Source organism: Lynx canadensis, chromosome D4 (genome assembly GCF_007474595.2).
Source record: "Lynx canadensis isolate LIC74 chromosome D4, mLynCan4.pri.v2, whole genome shotgun sequence".
Lineage (NCBI taxonomy): Eukaryota > Metazoa > Chordata > Mammalia > Carnivora > Felidae > Lynx > Lynx canadensis.
Genome location: NC_044315.2, coordinates 80,805,711 through 80,824,084, shown reverse-complemented (window position 1 = coordinate 80,824,084; position 18,374 = coordinate 80,805,711). Strand labels below are relative to the sequence as shown.

Here is an 18,374-nt window from a genome sequence, read left to right as displayed (position 1 = left end):
TGTATTTACGTGCAATGAGAGAAAATGACTAGGTTTTAAGGAGGATAGCGGAGAAGACCTAATTTACATTAGGAGGTGGGTCAGGGAGATCTGTCCGTACAAGTAGCATCGTAGTTGATGTCTAAGTGCTGAAAGGTGAGGACCCAGGGAAAGAATGTTCCAGCAGAGGGAATGGCTAGTGACAAGGAGCCCTGAGGTGGGGGAGGTCGGGGCACGCAGGCAGAGAGCAGGCTTTGGCTCCCAGGGGGCTGCAGAAGCGGGAGGGACTCCATCTTGCAGTGGCTCCGAGCACGTTAAGGCATGTGGGTGTTGCTCTGAATGCTGGTGGCGAGGTGACAGCAGGATATGTGGCTTGGTTCGTGTTTTGAAAAGGTCATTCTGGCTGCTGTGTCAGAAGGGGCAGTGCTGGAAGCGGGGAGGCCAGTGAGGAGGTTGCTGTCGGTGGTGGAGAGGGATGGGAGCTGTGGGAGAGGAGTTTCAAAAATGGTTCTCCGACTTCTGGCTTGAGCACTGAGGTGGGTGGAGATAGTATTTATTGAAATGAGTAGGATTTAAAGCAAAGCTGGATGGAGAGGGACGACCAGGAGGTCCATTTCTAACAGGCTCTTTGAGATGCTAATGAGGTATCCCAGCAGCAAAAAAGCAGTGTGGCCGGGAGCTTGCGAAGGGAGGAGAGCCTTGATTCACGGAAGATATTTAAAGCCTAGGGAAGGAAGGATGGGAAGGGAGACCCGGGCCCAGGCGGAGAGCCTTGCAGGACCCCGTGCCCTGCGAACCTGAGAGGAACCAGCAGAACACCAGAGCCCCCCCACCCCACCCCACCACCGAGCCAGGACTTGCCGGAAAGATGCAAAGAAAAGCCAGAGAGCGGGCGTCAGAGAAGTGGGAGGACGCACTTCAAGGAGGGAGGCTTCCCCTCTGACCAACGCTGCAGCGAGAGCTGGGAAGGGGAACGGAAGGTGCCCGGTCTCTTGGCAGGAGCAGTTCGGGGGGAGGGGGGAGCTGATCCGGGAGCAGAGCTAGAAAGGTGAGATACGACGTCAAGGCAGCCTCTAATCAGTGCGAGAGCCTGGTATGTTTGGTGGCCGATGGGCGAGGTTCAGAAGCGGAGACACTGCTGAGCTGGGAGCACCGGGCACAGACTCCAAACCACCTACCTCTCCTCCCGCAATTCTCTGCTGCTCCCCCTGCGTTCTGACCCTGTCCCCTCCCCAGAGCGTGAGCGCACGCGTGCACACACACACACACACACACTTTCCTCTCCACTCTGGCAGAGGAGGGCTCGCACACCTGTGTATCCACTTGGTGGCTGTTGGCCAGTGTTTGTGGACTTGAATCGAATCGCCCCGGCTCCTGGCATACAAACCCTCTAGAGCCAGGCCATCGTGGGGAAGAAGAGTTAGATTTGCGCCGTGGAAAGGGACACCCGTGCAGGGCTTTGCTCAGTTGAGCTCCGATGGAGGCAGAGAGCTGGGGCACACGGTGAGAAAGGGTCTCCTGGGGAGGTGATGAGTACCCTGCCGCTGGAGACGACCAAGTGGGGGTCAGATGCCTGTTGTCAGCAATGCCAGGAGGGCAACCGTGGCTCAGAATCTCACAGGGGAGCTTCAGTCGGATAGACGGTGCTAACAGCAGTTGCGCTAAGGTAACTTGTGGCCCCCTCCCTGCCTCTCTAAGTAAGCCTGATGCGGGGCGCAGAGTGCCAAGAGGACAGATTCACAGCCCGGGTTTGAATCCCCACCCCACCCCCAGGCCACTGGACCCTGCCTGAATGTCTGTGCTTCTGTGCACCCCAGAAGCCTGCAGCGCCCAGATAACAAACAAAACCCAAGACAAAGGCAGTTTTGCTGGTAAACAGCCAAAGGGTTATAAAGGCATCTATCCCCCAGACTTTCGTTTTGAGGGTGAAATGAGAGGTGCCCCTCAAGAGCTGGCCGCAGGGCCTGGTACATATTGAGCACCACTCAGATTAATTCTTACCCTTTTGAGTGTTAGTGTCCTGTGAGGGCCTGGATTTCGTTATCTCTGAAATCCTTTCCAAGCCAGAGGTTTTGACCACTTGCTGCGGAATGTGTTGAGCCTCGGAAGGTTCTGCGGGAGCCATTAATCCCAGGAGAAATGTCTCAAGTTGCAGGAAGCGGTGACCAGTCCTATAGCCCATCTTCCCAGCCAGCGACTCAGGAACTTGTGTCTGCCCGTGGTGGAGTCGGGTGACGCCGGACGGGTCTGCGGTGGGACCTTGGGCCACTTTGCGCCGTGTGCCCTGTGCCTAACGAAATGATGGAAGTCCTGCTTGCATCTTTGGTTGTGTTCGTTATTTGGGTGTCCCGGGCTCCTGGCGATAATGGTTTTTCTGCAAGGTCTATCTTTGGTTCCTTCCTGACACTTACTAATTTTTCCGTCCAGACAAGGACAAAGGTGATAGTGGCCTGTTGCTGCTGTAACGCAGAAATACAACGACTGGGTGTGTCCCATTCTGTTCTTGAGCTGGGTGGGGAGTGGCAGGAGGGAGGCTCTCTCTTCCCTGAAAGGATGCGCCTTCTGGAGGTCTCCATCTGGTTTGGGGAGAGGCAGAGCAGAGCAGTGGTGGGAACCCCGGCATGGCCACTGTCCAACGGTGCGACTTTGGGCGGGTGGTGGGACCGCTCAGGGCTGCCACCAGATTACGTGAACGGGCAGGGAAAACGCACAGTGTGACTCCTGGTGGGCAGAACGCCCCCAATACGTGCAGCTTGTGATTTTTGTCGCTACCATTTTTTTTTTTAAAACATTCAGAAGCCACCATCCCTCCCAATGCTCCCGGAGTCCCAAGAAATCGCCCAGTTTGCCGCTCATTTTACCGAAGGGGAAACTGAGGCCTGGAGAGGGGAGGTGACTGGTTCAAAGCCCCGCTGTACTCAGGGACAGCCGCCCTTCCGAGAACCCCGGTCTCCTGACCAACTGCACGATTTTTCCTGTCTGTAATCCCAGCCAGTCTGCTCATTTACTCCACAAACAACTGCTGAGCACCTGCTCACGGTCGCTGGGGATGGGGGCAAAGATGCCCTGGCCTCATGATAGTCTAGTGTGGAGACAAGCAGTCAGCTCCCCGCCATAAAAGAAGAAAATGAAGCCAATGTCACGATGGCACCCTAGGAAAGTGTGGTGACGGCGCAGAAACCTTGGGTGGGGAGGTCACTGGAGGCTTCAGGTTATCAAGCACTGTGTTGGGCTTGCTCTGGGTGGTGCCGTGTAAAAGCCACTTGGGGAAGATGTGACGTCCCCACTTTACAGACGCAGAAACGGAGACCCGCCGAGGGGAAACCCCTTGCTGAGGACGAGGCCGCGAGGCCACAGCAGAGCTGGACCCCGACCAGTGCATCTGACCCCCCGTCAGATTGAGCCCAATGCCGCCTCATGGGAGATGCTCCGGTCCTTTGGGACCCCAGCCCTGGCCCGGAGCAACTGCACTAATGTCTGGAGGGATTGTGCCGCAGCAAACAGGAGCCAGGCTTCAAGGCGCCCTAAGGATGTGGGGAACGCTTCCGGTGATTAACCACCTTGGAGTTGGTGAAGGCTTCACAGACAACCCTTGCGGGGAACATTCCACCGCGCAGATAGGAATCATTCAGCTAATTCCAGTCAAGATCGTTCAGCTTTATTTCCCACCAACATGTCCAGCCAGAAAGAGTGTATACTTACACGTTTGGAATTTCACTAGGAGACGGAAACATCTATTCTAGGTGGGTAATAAGAAAGATTTAAATCATGGGGAGACGGAAGGAGCTGGCATGTAGCCGGCCTAGCCCAGCACACCAGCACCTTGGAATAGAATTATAGCAAGGAAGCTCAGGTATTTTCGAGAGGAAAAAAAAATGTCTCCTATTCAGTCTGGGATAATATGCCTGGCTGTCAACAATGATTTGGATTTAATTATATCATCTATGCAAATGTGTTCTGTAAACTGTAAAATAATACATAAATGTCAGATGTTAAGAAGATCGTCACGCAGGAGAAACAACGAGGTTTGGACGTCAGGTAGGCATGGGTACAATGCTGTCTAGTCCCCCTCGCAGGCCACCTGGCCTCTCTGGGTCTGCATTCCTCAGCGACAGCGTCTCCTTCTGAAGATCACCCTGAGAACCAGAGGAGAAAACGGATATGCCTCGTAAGCTGGCGAGGCATTCTTGCTGTTTCCATCCTGGAGCCCCAGGGTAGATGATGGGGTCATTGGAGGGCAGCCCCCAGCGCATTCATTATGTCCTGTGTGCAAGGACCCCTCCCCAGGGTTGGGGGTGACGGGACTTTTGAGGCCAGAAGGAGCCCTTGGGCCCACCCTCGCCCACTGACCGACAGAATGAGGCCATGGTCTGTCAGGGGCTGCGCCCCAGTAAGCAGGTGGCAGTCTCGGGTGGGAGACGTGTGTACGGCGACATCCAGAATGTTGCAAAGGCTGCTTTCTCCAGTGACATCCGTCAAACCAAAATAAAGTTGGGGAAAACGCTCCACGGCTTATCTTCAGACATGGGAGGCAGGTGGAGGATGCCTGTTTGCAGAGACTGGCAGATCCACACATCCTTGCCGACAGCCAGCAGAGATGCATGGGGCCCGTCCCTCCCCCGGGGCCAGGCGGGCATTGTTCCTTCATTTCCTCCTTCTAAACGACCCGACCCCGACGTAACACTCCGACTTGGCCATCTCTTTGAAGGCCCTGGAAGCAGCCACAGAGTAAAGAAGTTTCGAGAATGGTTCTTGTGATCTGCCCCCTTCCAGCTGTGCGACTTTGGCAAGTCTCTGTGTAAAACGGAACTGATATTGACACCTGCTTTGAAGGGCTTCTGTGGGATTTAAGTTAATGCACACGAAGCCTTTAGATCAGGGCCTGGCACATAACGAGGGCTCTATAATTATTAACTATTATGGTTTATTTTCATTACGTTTACGGTGACAGGTCGCTAAAGCAATGTTACCAAAGAGATGCCTCCAACTCCAAGTTTGAGCTGTGAGGGTTTTTCAGGCAGCTGGTGGAGGAGCCGGAAAGGGCGGGGGAGGATTTCCTCTATTTCTCCTCAACGGCTCAGGTGATCTCAAAGACTTGGGCGGCGGTAGGAGAGTGTGTCCGGCTGCTGGATGAGCCATAAACAGAACCGAGAAGTTGGGATGCTATGGAATTGTTAAAACCCCAACCCCCAATGTGACTGTATTAGGAGATGGGGCCTCTAAGGAAGTAACAGTTAAAATGAGGCCATAAGGCTGGGGCCCCGATCCGGAGAGACTGGTGTCCTTGTAAGAAGAGACCCCAGAGAGCTGGTTCAGTGTCTGTGCCACATGAGGACACAGCTAGAAGGCAGCCATATGCAGGCCAGGAAGAGAGCCCTCACCAGAACCGAAACCTGCTGGCAGCCTCATCTTGGACTTTCTACCTCCAGAACGGTGAGAAAGTAAAGTTCTGTTGTTTAAGCCCCCACCCTTCCCCCCAGGCCATGGTGTTTTTGTCCTGGCATCCGCAGCGGACAAAGACGGTGAGGGGAGGAGGGGTGGGCAGTGGGGTTCCGGAGGAGGACGTTTGTTCTGGGCATCCCCCATGGTTCATGATTGCCCCCAGCAGGGCCAGCCCAGCACTAGGCTTCTTAACCTCTTTACTTCCCTGCCTCCTCGAGAGCCTTTAAGGAGATGGCCAAGACGGAGCGTTGGTTCCAAAGTTTCCCGATCACCCATGGGTGCAGAGTCCCCAGCCCTGCGGTACAACTCCAGGGGCCTCATGGCCAACACACAGAATCTCCGGGAGACGGGAACAGGAGCCCGCATTTCTGGCAAGGTCCCCAGGTTATTTTATGCATAAAACGTTTAAAAACCATGGTCCTTGAGGGGAAGGCCAGTCCTCCCCTGGTGTTAGAGGTCCTCCTTCATGAGGGCTCTTGACTTGCCCTTAACATCCACGTCCAACCCAGCAGCAGCTCTCGGACCTGTTGCGCTGCCCTCAGACTCTGTCTGGAATCTTATCACCCTCATTGCCTCTGTCACTACCGCTCTGGTCCAAGCCACCCACAGCCTTTGCTTGGACTGGGGCAGTAGCCCCTCGGGACCTCCTTGCTGTCCTTTCACATGTGCCCCGTCTCCCTGGTCTCAACACAGCAGCCACCCTGATCACGTCACTTCCCATCTCCCCGGTGGCCTCCCGTCTTCCTCGGCATAGAACCCAAAGTCTGATCATGGTCCACAGGGCCCTCCGTGGCGTGGCCTGTGAACCTTTCCAGCCTCATCTTCCTCAGCACAGCTAGACAAGGGCAGGGCCTTGGCGAGGGCAACGGAGCTCTGCCCCACTTAGCGGTCAAGGGATGGTGCCGGGAGAGACGGGGGATGTGCGGTTTCTCGGAAACCAAGGAAACCGAGAGAGGACTAAATGCAAAGCTGGAACGATGTCATGGCTTTTTGGCTCCATCGTTTGAGATTTTAAAAATAACTCCCTCAGAACGTCTTAAAAGGCAGACCTTCTTAGCCCAAAATCCAGCTTCTCAAAGCTCGGGGGCAGGTCCTTTTGCAAATAGGCCGCGTTTTGCAGATGAGTGTTCAGGGTGGAGTGTGGACAGACTGGACTCAGCAGTGAGGAGGAGGATGGGGAGGAAGGGATGGGTTCTCAAAGTGGGGTCCCTGGACCAGCAGCCTCAGAGGCACCTGAGCACGTGGTAGGAGTGCAAGTTCTCAGAGCTTCCGGGCCCGGAGCTCCGGGGGAGGGACCCGAAGTCTGTGTTTGCACGAGCCCTTCAGGGGACTCTAGACTTCTAGAGCCTCCGGTCTGGACCATCTTGGTCTCATGAGTCTGCACGGCATCTAAGAGAAGGGTTCTCAGAGGTCGTCTTTCCCTGTGCCCCTTGGCTTACCTTGCTGGCCCCAGCTGTAAAGTGGCCACAATAACACCTGCGTCACAAGATCGCTGAAAAGGTCGCAGCCCATTCAAGGGGATTAAATGGCTCTTTATTGGTGCCTGCTGTGTGCCAGGCTGTGCTGGGCACTGAAGATGCAGAGAAGATTGGGGCAATGTCCCCGCCTCCAGGAGCACACAGTCCCACTGGGGAGACAGCCACGTACCCATGGATTTGTCCCAATATATAGGAGGAAACAAGGGGCAATCCCAACGAAGGGCCGTTAGCTCTACCTGGGGATGGGCCAAGTGTAGCGTCCTAGACCTCCAGACCTTAGAGGCTGGGTTGGGGTATTTTTAAGATTATATATATATATATATATTTTTTCTAATTATTATCAACAATGAACATGCATTATCTTACTTGGAAAATACAGAAAAATAGAAAGAAAGATACAAAAATACCCTATAAGTCCCTCCCCCGCCCCTACACGGTGCTGTAAGTTGCTGGTGAATACCATTGTGTGCTTTTTGTTTTCCTTTGGAAGAAATATTTTGAAATACTCGCGTGGCTCTAAAAACTTTTGCCGAGTTGCTTGTCAAAAGTCCCTAGCAATTTCACCATCAACTCACCGGTAGCGTTGTTTTACGTTTTTGCTAATGGGTGAGCAGTAGGCTTCAATGGCAGGTTTTGTCTCTTCCTTGCTAATGTATGTGAACTACCCATTCACGTGCTTTGTCCATTTGAGGACTCTGTAAGTCTTAAGTATTTTTAACATGAAATTAACTACCAAAACCAGACTTAACATTTAATGCCCCCCACCCCAGATTCCTAGGGTTTTATTGCAAAACAATAAATGCATCAGAAATAAAAACAGTGATGTGCCAAGTGCTTATGATTGTGCTTATGTTCTCATTAATAGTGAAGGAAATGTAACTAGCCTCGGTGTTCAACAGTGGGGGATATGGCGAAATGATATACAAAGTAAGATTTGATGGAATATTCTGCCACTATTAAAATAATGTTATGAAGGCTATACAGCAACATACAAAAATGTTTACGATACCATTTTAAGCACAGTAACTACAAAGTTTTGTGCATGTTGTTATTACGAGTGAAAACACATCTTCTGTAGACAAAGAGTGGTTTGAAGGTCAGTTGTCAAGGATGCTTAGGTTCTAGAAAGCGGACATTCATGAGCTTGCCTTTGCTTTCTGTTGGCCTTCTCACTGTATGTAAGAAAGAGGGAGAGGGGCGCCTGGGTGGCTCGGTCGGTTAAGTGTCCAACTTCGGCTCAGGTCATGATCTCACGGTCCGTGAGTTCGAGCCCTGCATCGGGCTCTGTGCTGACCGCTCAGAGCCTGGAGCCTGTTTCAGATTCTGTGTCTCCCTCTCTCTCTGCCCCTCCCCTGTTCATGCTCTGTCTCTCTCTGTCTCAAAAATAAATAAACGTTAAAAAAAAATTAAAAAAAAAAAAGAAAGAGGGAGAGGGGCGCCTGGGTGGCTCAATTGGTTAAGCGTCTGACTTCGGCTCAGGCAATGATCTCGCGGTTCCTGAATTCGAGCCCCTCATCAGGCTCTGTGCTGACAGCTCGGAGCCTGGAGCCTACTTGGGATTCTGTGTCTCCCTCTCTCTCTGTCCCTCCCCCAATCTTGAGCGCGCGCGCTCTCTCTCTTTCTCTCTCTCCAAAAGAATGAATGAATGAAAGAAAATAAAGGAAAGAAGGAGAAAGCCCCAGAGGGAACATGTGGACTGTCAGTGAGGATCTGGAAAGGGCAGGGGAGTCCAGCCAGGTGGGAACCCCAGCAGCCCTACCCCGGGAAGGCCACTTGGACTATCTTAAGTGCATTTCCTCCTCCTGTTTTCTTCCTCCCCCCACCCCTAGTCCCTCAGAACCCTACAAAGGCTCGATTCTCTGCAGCTCAGCAAATATCGAGCTGAGTCCGGCCGCCATTTCCTGGGCCAATTGATAAAATGAGGAGCAAGACACTCAGCCCCTCAAGGCGGCCATTGTGGGGACCTGCGACCCACATGTGCATGGTGTGCAGTGTGGGGTGTCCTTCTTCCCAACCCTCACTGGCCTTCAGGCTCTCTCAGACATACTCAGTGGGGCTCTCAGCCCGTGTAGACAGCCCTTCTCCCCTGTCCCTGGCCTGAGAAGTGTCTGGCTTGCTTTCTTATTTTGGTGCTGGTGATGGTAGTGCAGTTTGAGGTCTGGAGACCTGGGGTCCTAGTCCTGCTTATGCTGGGCCTCGATTCCACTCCCCTCTTCTGTAAAAGGAAGTTGCTAGACCAGGCTTTTGGATCCCGGGGAGGGATGGTGCTCGGCTGGGTATGAAGAGACAAGAGTCCCTTAGATGAGTCCCTTCTGGTGAGGGAGGTCTATCAGGGCAGGGCTCTGAGCCTCCACCCACCTCAAGGGTTGCATTCGAGGAATAAAACCAACAAACACACTCCACTGTACAAAACAGGAATCCCCTGACCGGAGAATGTGCTCAGGCTGTACGAGGCATGGGACTCCGCCACTGGATCTCGGCTCTCTCTCCTCGGACCCCTTCCGTGGCTCCCGGCTCATGTCCCCTGGCCTTCCAGTCCTCTCCGGTCTAGTCCAGCTGCCCCTTCCCCACCTGTCCTGCGGCAGGTGCCCGGGGCCATCACTGGGGCCACACGCCCCACCTCCTCCTCCCTCCTCCCTATTCTCGGCCCAGCCCACCCCTTCCGGCTCATCTCTGCCCATCAAAGCCCTACCCATTTTGCCCATTCCTTATTCCAGGAATGAGATTCAGGACCTGCAGTGCATGAGGCCGGTTCAAATCCATCCCAGCCCTGCTGCCCTTATCGGCATGTAACCCGAGCTCAAGTTATTTGGTCTCTCTGGGCCTCTGTTTTCTCACAGGCACAATGAGAGTCGTAGTGGGGTCAGAGCACCCCGCACAGCAAGCCTGGTTCCTGCAAGAGTCAGTAATGTCCCTTACTCCTCACTCTGCTTCTATCTTCCTTGCATGTATATAAACTGTATCAAAGCAGAAGGTGTATTCAGGAAGGTGGCATTGTGTTTTCTTCAAAGTGATACATGCACATAACCTCAAATTCAAGTGGTAGCAAAAGGTTCACAGTGAAAAGCAGCTACCCCTGCCTCGCCTCTTTCCACCTCCTAGAATTTTCCATTGCACGTTTTAAAATTGGGTCCGTGACTTATTCATTCCACAATGGGAAGCCTGTGTTGCCCTCTCCCCTCCTACCCATTTTGTCCACCCCACCGCCTCTGGCAGTCATCAGCTTATTTTATGTATCTATAGGTCTCATTCTGCTTTTTGTTTGTTTATTCATTTTGTTTTGTTTTTAGATTCCACAAAAAAATAAATAAATAAAATAAGGTATGTGTTTACTCGAGAAAATCAGGACATGTAGACAAACAAAAACAAAACCCAGTATAACATAGGATGTCTCCTTTCTCATTTTAGAAGGTCTCCTTTCCAGATGATTTAGTCATATTTTTCGCCGCCCAAAAAAGGTCCTTTATATTTTTTCTGTGCATTACTGCTTCAATCGTAGCCTTATTAGTTTAATTAAGGGAAAGAAACTAATATTCGTTGAGTAAAATGCATTCAGTGCTTGCTACTCAGACTGAGCTCCAGAGAGCAGCCACGCGGGCACCACCAGGAAGCATGTTGGAAATGCGGTGTCTCAGGCCCCACCCCGGAATCTGCATTTTGACAAGATCATGCATGGTAAATTTGTTTTTTAATGTTTACTTATTTTTGAGAGAGAGAGAGAAAGCACGAGCAGGGGAGGGGCAGAGAGAGAGGGAGAGAGAGAGAATCCGAAGCAGGCTCCGTGCTGTCAGCGCAAAGCCCAGTGTGGGGCTTGAACCCACGAATCGTGAGATCGTGACCTGAGCCCAAGTCAAATGCTCCACTGACTGAGCCATCCAGGCACCACAGTGTCATGTGCATTAAAGCGGGGAAGGGGTGTGTAGACCAGGGCGGCTCAAAGTTGCAATCCACGAACCGTTCTGTACAGTCCTGGACAAGAGGCTTTGAGCCAAAATGTAAACCAGTGCCGCTTCCTTTGTAGAGAAAGACTTGCTACAAAATACTGCCAGCTGAACTAAACAATGTGATTGATGAGGAGGGTGATTTATATTCTGGCCCAGGCTCCTTATCTTGTCAGAGACCGGGGACACACAGTTCCCGGACTCGGCACCCATCTGCCGTCCACACTTTGAGTAGCACTGTCGAGATCACACAGTTCTGGAATGGGAGGCTGGGACTGACTGCATTGGGTTTCTCTGGCTTTGGATCCTGGCCCCTTGCACCCTGCTTGGGTCTGACCCTCCCGCTGACTGTGACAGACGCACGTGCACGCATGCACAAATGCACACAGGTGCACACGCATGCATCCACGCTCACACTCTGGGAGAGCCCTGGCCCCTTGTCGGTGATTAGGAAAACCCTGTCTCTCGATTCAGACGGAAGCTCCCTTTTCCCTGTGTCTCTCTGCACGAGACCTCTGTTTGTATTAAGAAGGTTTTACGCCAGGGTCCCTGTTCCCTTTATCAGCTCCTCCTGTCAGGGCCAAACAGAGCCCTGGAGAGAGCATCTGGAGCCAAGAAAAGCTGAGCAAAAAAGCTTGGATGGATTCGGATGGAGACAAAGAAACAACTTTGCTCGGCTCAAGTTCCCAACACAAGAAGAGCTCTCAGATCCCAGGGTCCATCTATAATCCAGTATTTAAGCCTCCAGGCCAGGCTTCTGCCTGAGGACAGAAGCAGGGGAGCAAGGCCACTGGGAAGGTATGGATTAGCAGAGGCAAAGCCAGCCTCCTCTAAAATGCCTGTGGCGTTCCGTCCAGCCTGAGCGTCACCTTCCCCGAGGAGTCCAGGCAATCCCCTGACTTTGGGTCATGGGGTTCAGTTTTGCTTGGACATTGGAAAGACTCAGAACTTTGTGGTACCACTTATTAAAAGAATTGGGAGTCAGGGGCACCTGGGCGGCTCAGTCGGTTGAGCTTCCGACTTTGGCTCAGGTCACGATCATGAGTTACAGCCCTGCATCGAGCTCTGTGCTGACAGCTCAGAGCCTGGAGCCTGCTTCTGATTCTCTCCTTCTCTCTCTCTGCCCCTCCCTGCTCGCACTCTCTCTCTCTCTCTCTGTCTCTCTCAAAGATAAATAAACATTTAAAAAACCTTAAAAATACATAAACTTAAAAAAAAAAAAAGAATTGGGAGCCAGAGTTTGAATTTCCAGGCCACTATTCTCTGGCTGCGTGACCTTAGGGAGGTTACTCAGCCTCTCTGAATGTTGGTTTCCTCATCTGCAAAGCGGGGCATAATAACACTGATCTCAAAAAGGTGTTGTGAGGATTAGTGGCGATGTCTGTGAAGTACCTAGCACTAACCCATTTGTTCATTCATCCATTCATTCACTCACGTATTCAGCGTTGTATATTGAGCACTGGGCATCTGGCCCTGGGGGAGCAGAGGTGAGCTGGAGGTCCCAACTCAGCCGGGAAGAGAGAGGCTGTTGGGAGAACCACACAAATAAACACCGAACAGGCCGCCATCGGCTGCAAAGGAAAGGGCTAGAAGCCCGTCCCAGCGGCCGCGCCTGATCTGGGGATCAGGGAAGCTTTTCCTGAGCGGGGGATTTTGAGCTCCGATCCCAACGATGAGTAGGAATTTATGAGGCAACGTAAGGGAAGAACGTTTCAGGGACATAGTGGGGACTGCCATGACCTTCTAGAATATCATTTCGGGGAGAGAGAAGGGGTAGAGAGAAGTAAAATCTGCATACAGCAAAACGCACAAACCTTCAGGCACAGTGTTTTACAGGCCCCCACACCCACGTAACCAACACCTCTATCGACATGTAGGGCATCGCCGTCAGGGGTCTCTGAGGAGCAAACTTTCCCCGTTGTTATCGACGTCAGGGGCTGGGTTTTGACTCAAATGTTTTATGGTGGCACAGAGGGATGAGGCCTTGGGCCAGGCCGCATATGAGCTCTGCCACCTCCTACCCGTGTGACTTTGCCCAGCGGGCTCTGCTTCTCTGAGACTCAGTTTCCTCGTCTGTAAACCAGTGCTAACTGAGCCTCCCCCACACGACTGAGGAAGGGGTCGACTCCGCAGATGGTCGTGAACGCCCAGCTGGTGCCTGGCACAAGGCAGGTCCTCTGGGAGTTTAACCCAGAAACTAAAGTTCCCGGGACGGAAATGGTGGTGAGCAAGGAGCCTGGTGGCTGGAGCGGCGCCTTCCCCGGGCAGCGTGTGGGCCCCTTTGGCACACAACCCCTGCCCCCCCCCCCCCTTAACTCTGGTCTCTCTGTCCGCAGGAATGTGCTTGCAGGCCTTCGTGGAGGCTTTCTTCTACCTGGCTCAGAGGAAGTTCAAGACCCTGCCGCTCCACGAGCAGGTGGCCTCGCTGATCGACCTATGTGAATACCACCTGTCCCTGCTGGACGAAAAGCGCCTGGTGTGTGGCCGCAGCGGCCCGGCGGGGGGCCGGCCCCTGGACAGCGGCAGCCCCCCGGACGCCACCCCCTCGGCCCCGCCGGTGGAGGGCCACCCCCCGTCCTGCACAAACAGCGCCCCCAAGACAGCGCATTCCAGACACGCTCTGTCCTGATGGCCACTCGATGCTGCCGATGAAGGGTAAGCCCTCCGGGGCCGAAGAGGACCCTCTGTGCTCCCCGCCTGTGGACAGAGGGCAGGCTGCGGAGAACCCCCGCGGGACAGCCCCCTGCCTGACATGCCGTCTCCATGTTCTGCTGAGCTGTGCTTTGAAACAGGCTGATGGCACCCGCCCGCCTTCCTCTCGGTGGTCCAACTATGTGTGAGTCATCGGTGGACATATGACATCCCAAACGCGACAGATGGCATCTTCTATTCTGGGCTCACAGGAAGCAGCCACCGGGGTAAAACTGTTGCGTTCGGGGCACGGGGCGCCAGCGATCCTGAGCCCGAGCTGCGGAGAGGAAAGAACTCGAGAGAGCTGAGACTTGGGTCTGCCGGGGCCTCCGAGAGAACACTGGTTAACTCCCGGGGACATCACGCTGATTTCCTGCCACCGTGCTGTGAAAACCGAGTGGAGTTAGTGTGTGGGCACGCCCGACTCTCCCATCCCGATCGCGTGCTCCCCGGGTGTAGTTAACAGACTGGCCTCATTTATTTCATTAGCTTGCCTGTCACTGTCATGTTCGGTTTGTTATTCATTAAGAACTAACCAAGAAGTAACCAGGTAAAGGCTCCTAGAGTCTCAGGGCTGACAGGAGCCTCAGAGGTCATTTTGTTTGATTTTGTTTGACCTTGACCCCAAAGCAGGAGTCCCAGGGTCCTGTGACGGCACCCCCTCACCCCACACGGATGAGGTGCCATCACCTGGCCGGCAGGTGCCTGGCAGGCACTTGCCAGAGGGCCCCTGGGTGGGAGGAGGGGCTTCCGAGGGGAGGACAAGAAAACCCCCTTAAGGGCCGGTGTGGGGGGGAGCATGGTGTCAGAAGCTCAGGACAAGGGGCGCCCACACCCCCCCTTCCAAGAGACCCTTTCCTTGTCTCCATCTGTGTCCCCAGGCGAACCCCTTCTCAGAGGGGAAGGTTCAGAGGCAGCCAAAGGTGGCATTTTGGAAAACCAAGCCCCGCAGAACTCGCTCTGGGCTGCTTGGTGATAAGAGCCACCTGTGATGACCTTGTTTCCCAAGCAAAAAAAGCAGGACAGGTGGCCTAAGACGGGAGGGGCGGGAGGAACCTGATGCGCCCCTGCATAGGGACATTCTAGAGCTATCAGTCAGCTCGGGTAGTTTCGTAACGCTGTTCCCATTTTCAGAGGAGCAAAGGCCGGCCTGGGGGGTCCCGTGGGAGATTGAGGCTTGGTCCAGTTCTGTTGGTTGACCCCTGAGCCCCATTTCCTTTATGTCCCCTGGTGAGCGTGACTCAAGTTCCAGTCGCCTCTGCTCCAGGTCTGCCTGCCCTCCCCACCCCCCACCCCCCACCCCGGGGCCCTGCCCGCTCTCCTGCAGCCCTGTGACATGGGCCAGGACAATCAGTGATTCTAAGTGGTCTGCTGTGAGAAGCAGACTTTGAAGGCCCCGTCCCCGCTCTTCGGTCCCTGTTATTGCCAGAGCAAATGGGCCTCGCAGCAAAGGAGTCTCTCACACGTGTTAGCAGCTGGGAGCAGCAAAGAGTCTTTTCAACACAACTCTTCTTTTTTTTTTTTTTTTCCAGAAAGCATTCACTTGCCAAAATGGAGTGCAGTTTTCAGTTCCAAAATCAACCAAACACATTGGATTGGGGAGGGTGTGGGGGGGTGGGAAACCGAGCCACATTGTTTGGGATGATTTGAGCATGTCAGTTCTCACAGTGAGGAATGTCCTGTCCCCACCCTTGCAGGTCACATGCAGGCAGGTGGCTCTGCTCAACCCTTCGCTGTCTGGAAGGAGCCCCTCCTCTGCAGGCAGGGCCTGAGACCTGCACCCCACGGGGTGAATGTCGGGAAAATCAAGGCCGCCATTTTACAAGAGGCCAGTAAGGGACAGACTGGGCCCTTTCTTCTCAATGCTGTTCAACAGGAAGAATTCGATGCTGCTCCCTTATCAGAGTGAGCGACAGGAGATGTCCCCCACCTCCTTGATGCCTATGGGAAGCCCCACTTACCCCCTTTGTTTCCCACACCCCTCACGTTTCAGGGTGCAGCTGAAGTGATATAGCAAAGACACACACGTCCTTTCTCCTGGAAGAGGGGAACCGGAGACAGGGATCTGGGGCCCAGAGACGCCCCATGAGGAGCGGAGTGCCCCGTGTTCTACCTGTGTTATTTCTGGGGTAGGGCCCTCAGGATCCATCCGGGCCTCTTCTCCCCTAGTCCCCCTTCCTCTCCCTCCCACTGATTCACACACACGCACACACACGTATGCACACACGTGCACGCACTCCAGCCACATCAGCCCTTACTGTTCCTCTGGCTGAGGTCCCTGAAGGGCCAGCTTTCTAGAGCAGGTCCAATGAATGGAGATCAGGTTCAGCCTGTCTCAGCTCAGGGTACATCACTGGGTCTGGCCCCCACCCCAGCCTTTCCTGCCACACCTGTCACTTCCGGTGCACCGGCCGGCTCCCTTTCTCTTCCACACTGGTCATCCTGCTGCCCTCCTTCCAGCCTCCTAGGAAATGTGCTTGGCTTCTCTGCTGTCACAGCCGGGAGCTGTGTCCCCACAGCCTGGCCAGAGGGGAGCCTGCCGTAGGTGCTAATAAAGGCGCATCCGATTCAGTGCAGTTGTTAGCAAGTGCGTGGAGGCAGGGCCTCCGCCCCCAAACAGGCGCCCTCTTGGTTCTCCTGAGGGTTCCCGTCCACTCTCCCTGGCTCAGACTTCACCACCTCCTGCCTCTCATCCCCCTCAACTCGTCCTCCGTCCTCCAACCCTAGTGGCCCCGAAGGAATTCGGAGAACCACAGGACCGATCACACAGTCCCCTAATTCAGCCATCATCTCTGCCCAGATAAAGCCCGTGCTCCTTAACCCAACGTTCAAGCTGCTCATAATCCAGCCCCGTCCTTCCTCTCCATCCTAAAGCCGTGCCTGGTCCACGCTTTTCCGGGGAAGGCCTCTGCCCCCACCCGTCACCATGCTCCCAGGGCACTCTCTGTGTGTTGTTGCCCCTGGGGAAGAGAATGTGCTGGTTCCTGCCCCAGGGCCAGGACCTGCTCCTGGCTCTCCCGCCCTTGTGCTTACCCTTCCGTGCTGGACGGCCTCCCTCCGTCCAGTGGACACTTACTTACCTTCAACGTCCAGCTCAAACGCCCCACTGCAATCTCCCACACCGAGTGGACTGTTCCCTCCGTCTATTTGTGAGAATCTGGAAAGTTCTGTTATTACCATGCTTGCCCCGTGGCATCACAGGGCTCTCACCCTTACCAAGCTGGGAGTTCTTCCGGGTCAGGCAGGTGCTGGATTCACTCAGGCCTCCGAGCATGGGGTGGGGGTCTAGCAGGTGCTGGCTGAAACAGTACAAATATCCAGCAAGTCCCAGGGGATGAGTGGGGTCATGGCGCTCCTCCTCCCCGAGCCTGTGAACGCCCTTAACAATCATGGGATTTTAAACCTTGCCAGGGCCATTCACTCAATACCTCCATGTCCCCAGCATGGTGGCTGCCCCATGACCCTGAACGGACAATGGCCCTTCTCACCCCGGGTAGTGTTTCCGTCGTCCTTTGTATCTTTGTCCTGGGCTCAGGTGCGGGCAGTGCCCCCGGTGGGCACCCCCTCTTCTTCAGCCTTAGAAAGGCCCGCCAGGCTGGGTCATGCGCACAGGAGTCCTGTGTCAGGTGTCCCGCCTTCTCTTCAGCTCTGCAGGACCCTGCGTCTGTGTGGGGTTGGAGAGCTGAGTAGATAATCCCCATGTGAATGTGAATGTCGATGGTTGGGGGGGTGGTAGGACCGGTCTGCGGAGGAGCCCAGACATTCGGAATGGCGTTTCTGCCTTTCTAGAACCAACTCGTTTTCCCACGTGAATTGAACCACATCTGTTCAGTGCTTCACGGTTTACAAAGTGCCGGCAACGTCCATCCTGTCCTCTGACCCTCCAACAACCCGGCGAGGGATGGGGGTTCTCATCACCCTCTTCACAGACAGGGCACCGACGCCCAAGCTCGCGGCTGGAGAAAAGGCAGAGCGGGGACCCACCGTGAGGCCCCCTGCTCCCTCCTTGGCATCGTGCCTGCTCTGCACAGAGACTCGGCGCTCCCAAAACCCAGAGGGCAGAGGCTTTGGGACCCATTTCAGAGACGTGTGAGGCTGGGGGCTTGTTCAGCTCACACCCAGGCTTCTGGGGCCTCAACATGGGCCTGCCGACCTCCTCCTCCCATGACGAGCCCCCCAGGAGGGCTCTGGGAACCACCACACTCCCGGGCTCCAGGTCCCTCGGCCACACGAGGGGGTGACAGGCACTGCCTCACTTGGTCCCTGGGAACTAAGACAAGACACAGCCAACACAAACATACACGAAAGTGTTTTGCAAACCAGCGGGCTGCTCAAATGCCATGCTCTCTTCGGCCCGCTCCGGCTTCCTACGAAGTGTGAAGGGACGAAGGAAGAACTTTCCTTCTTGAATGTTGTCATCCATCAAGACAAATGAAGCCAAAACAGCTCCTCGCCCCCCGCCCCCCGCCCCCCGCCACCTGCCCTTCATCCTTACGCTTAAGACACTCTGCCGGCTGAAAAATGGCCTGTGTCGTGCCTCCGACACCTAGAATCTGCCTTGTGATTGGCAGAGTATTACGCCAAAAAAGCTTCCTTCTTTTTTTCACTTCTTGATTAATGTCCTAAACTCCTTGGCCCGATAATTGAAAATTGGGGCTTGAGAGGGCCGGCGTTTGAGCACCTTCCCTCGAAGCTCAGAAATGATGAACTCTCTCACCGGGGAGCTGGTGTTCCTGGTGGCCGAGGGGGCCGTCCTCCTCTCCCCCCGGCTGAGGTCAATTAACCTAAAATCCACCTCGCCTCAGTTGATAACTTTTGCCAGCCTCCTATTTGCTTTGATGAA

The 18,374-nt window shown here is 54.3% G+C and overlaps 1 protein-coding gene across 1 annotated transcript in view; it reads left to right on the top strand.

Annotated features, from left to right (window-relative positions):
• Positions 1 to 14,031, top strand: part of TTLL11 (tubulin tyrosine ligase like 11) — a 238,026-nt gene extending 223,995 nt beyond the window's left edge. The window contains 1 exon segment of the mRNA XM_030292844.2: positions 13,177 to 14,031. Coding sequence (XP_030148704.2) covers positions 13,177 to 13,469 — 293 coding nt within the window. The 3' untranslated portion in view covers positions 13,470 to 14,031.
• Positions 14,032 to 18,374: the final 4,343 nt, after the last annotated feature.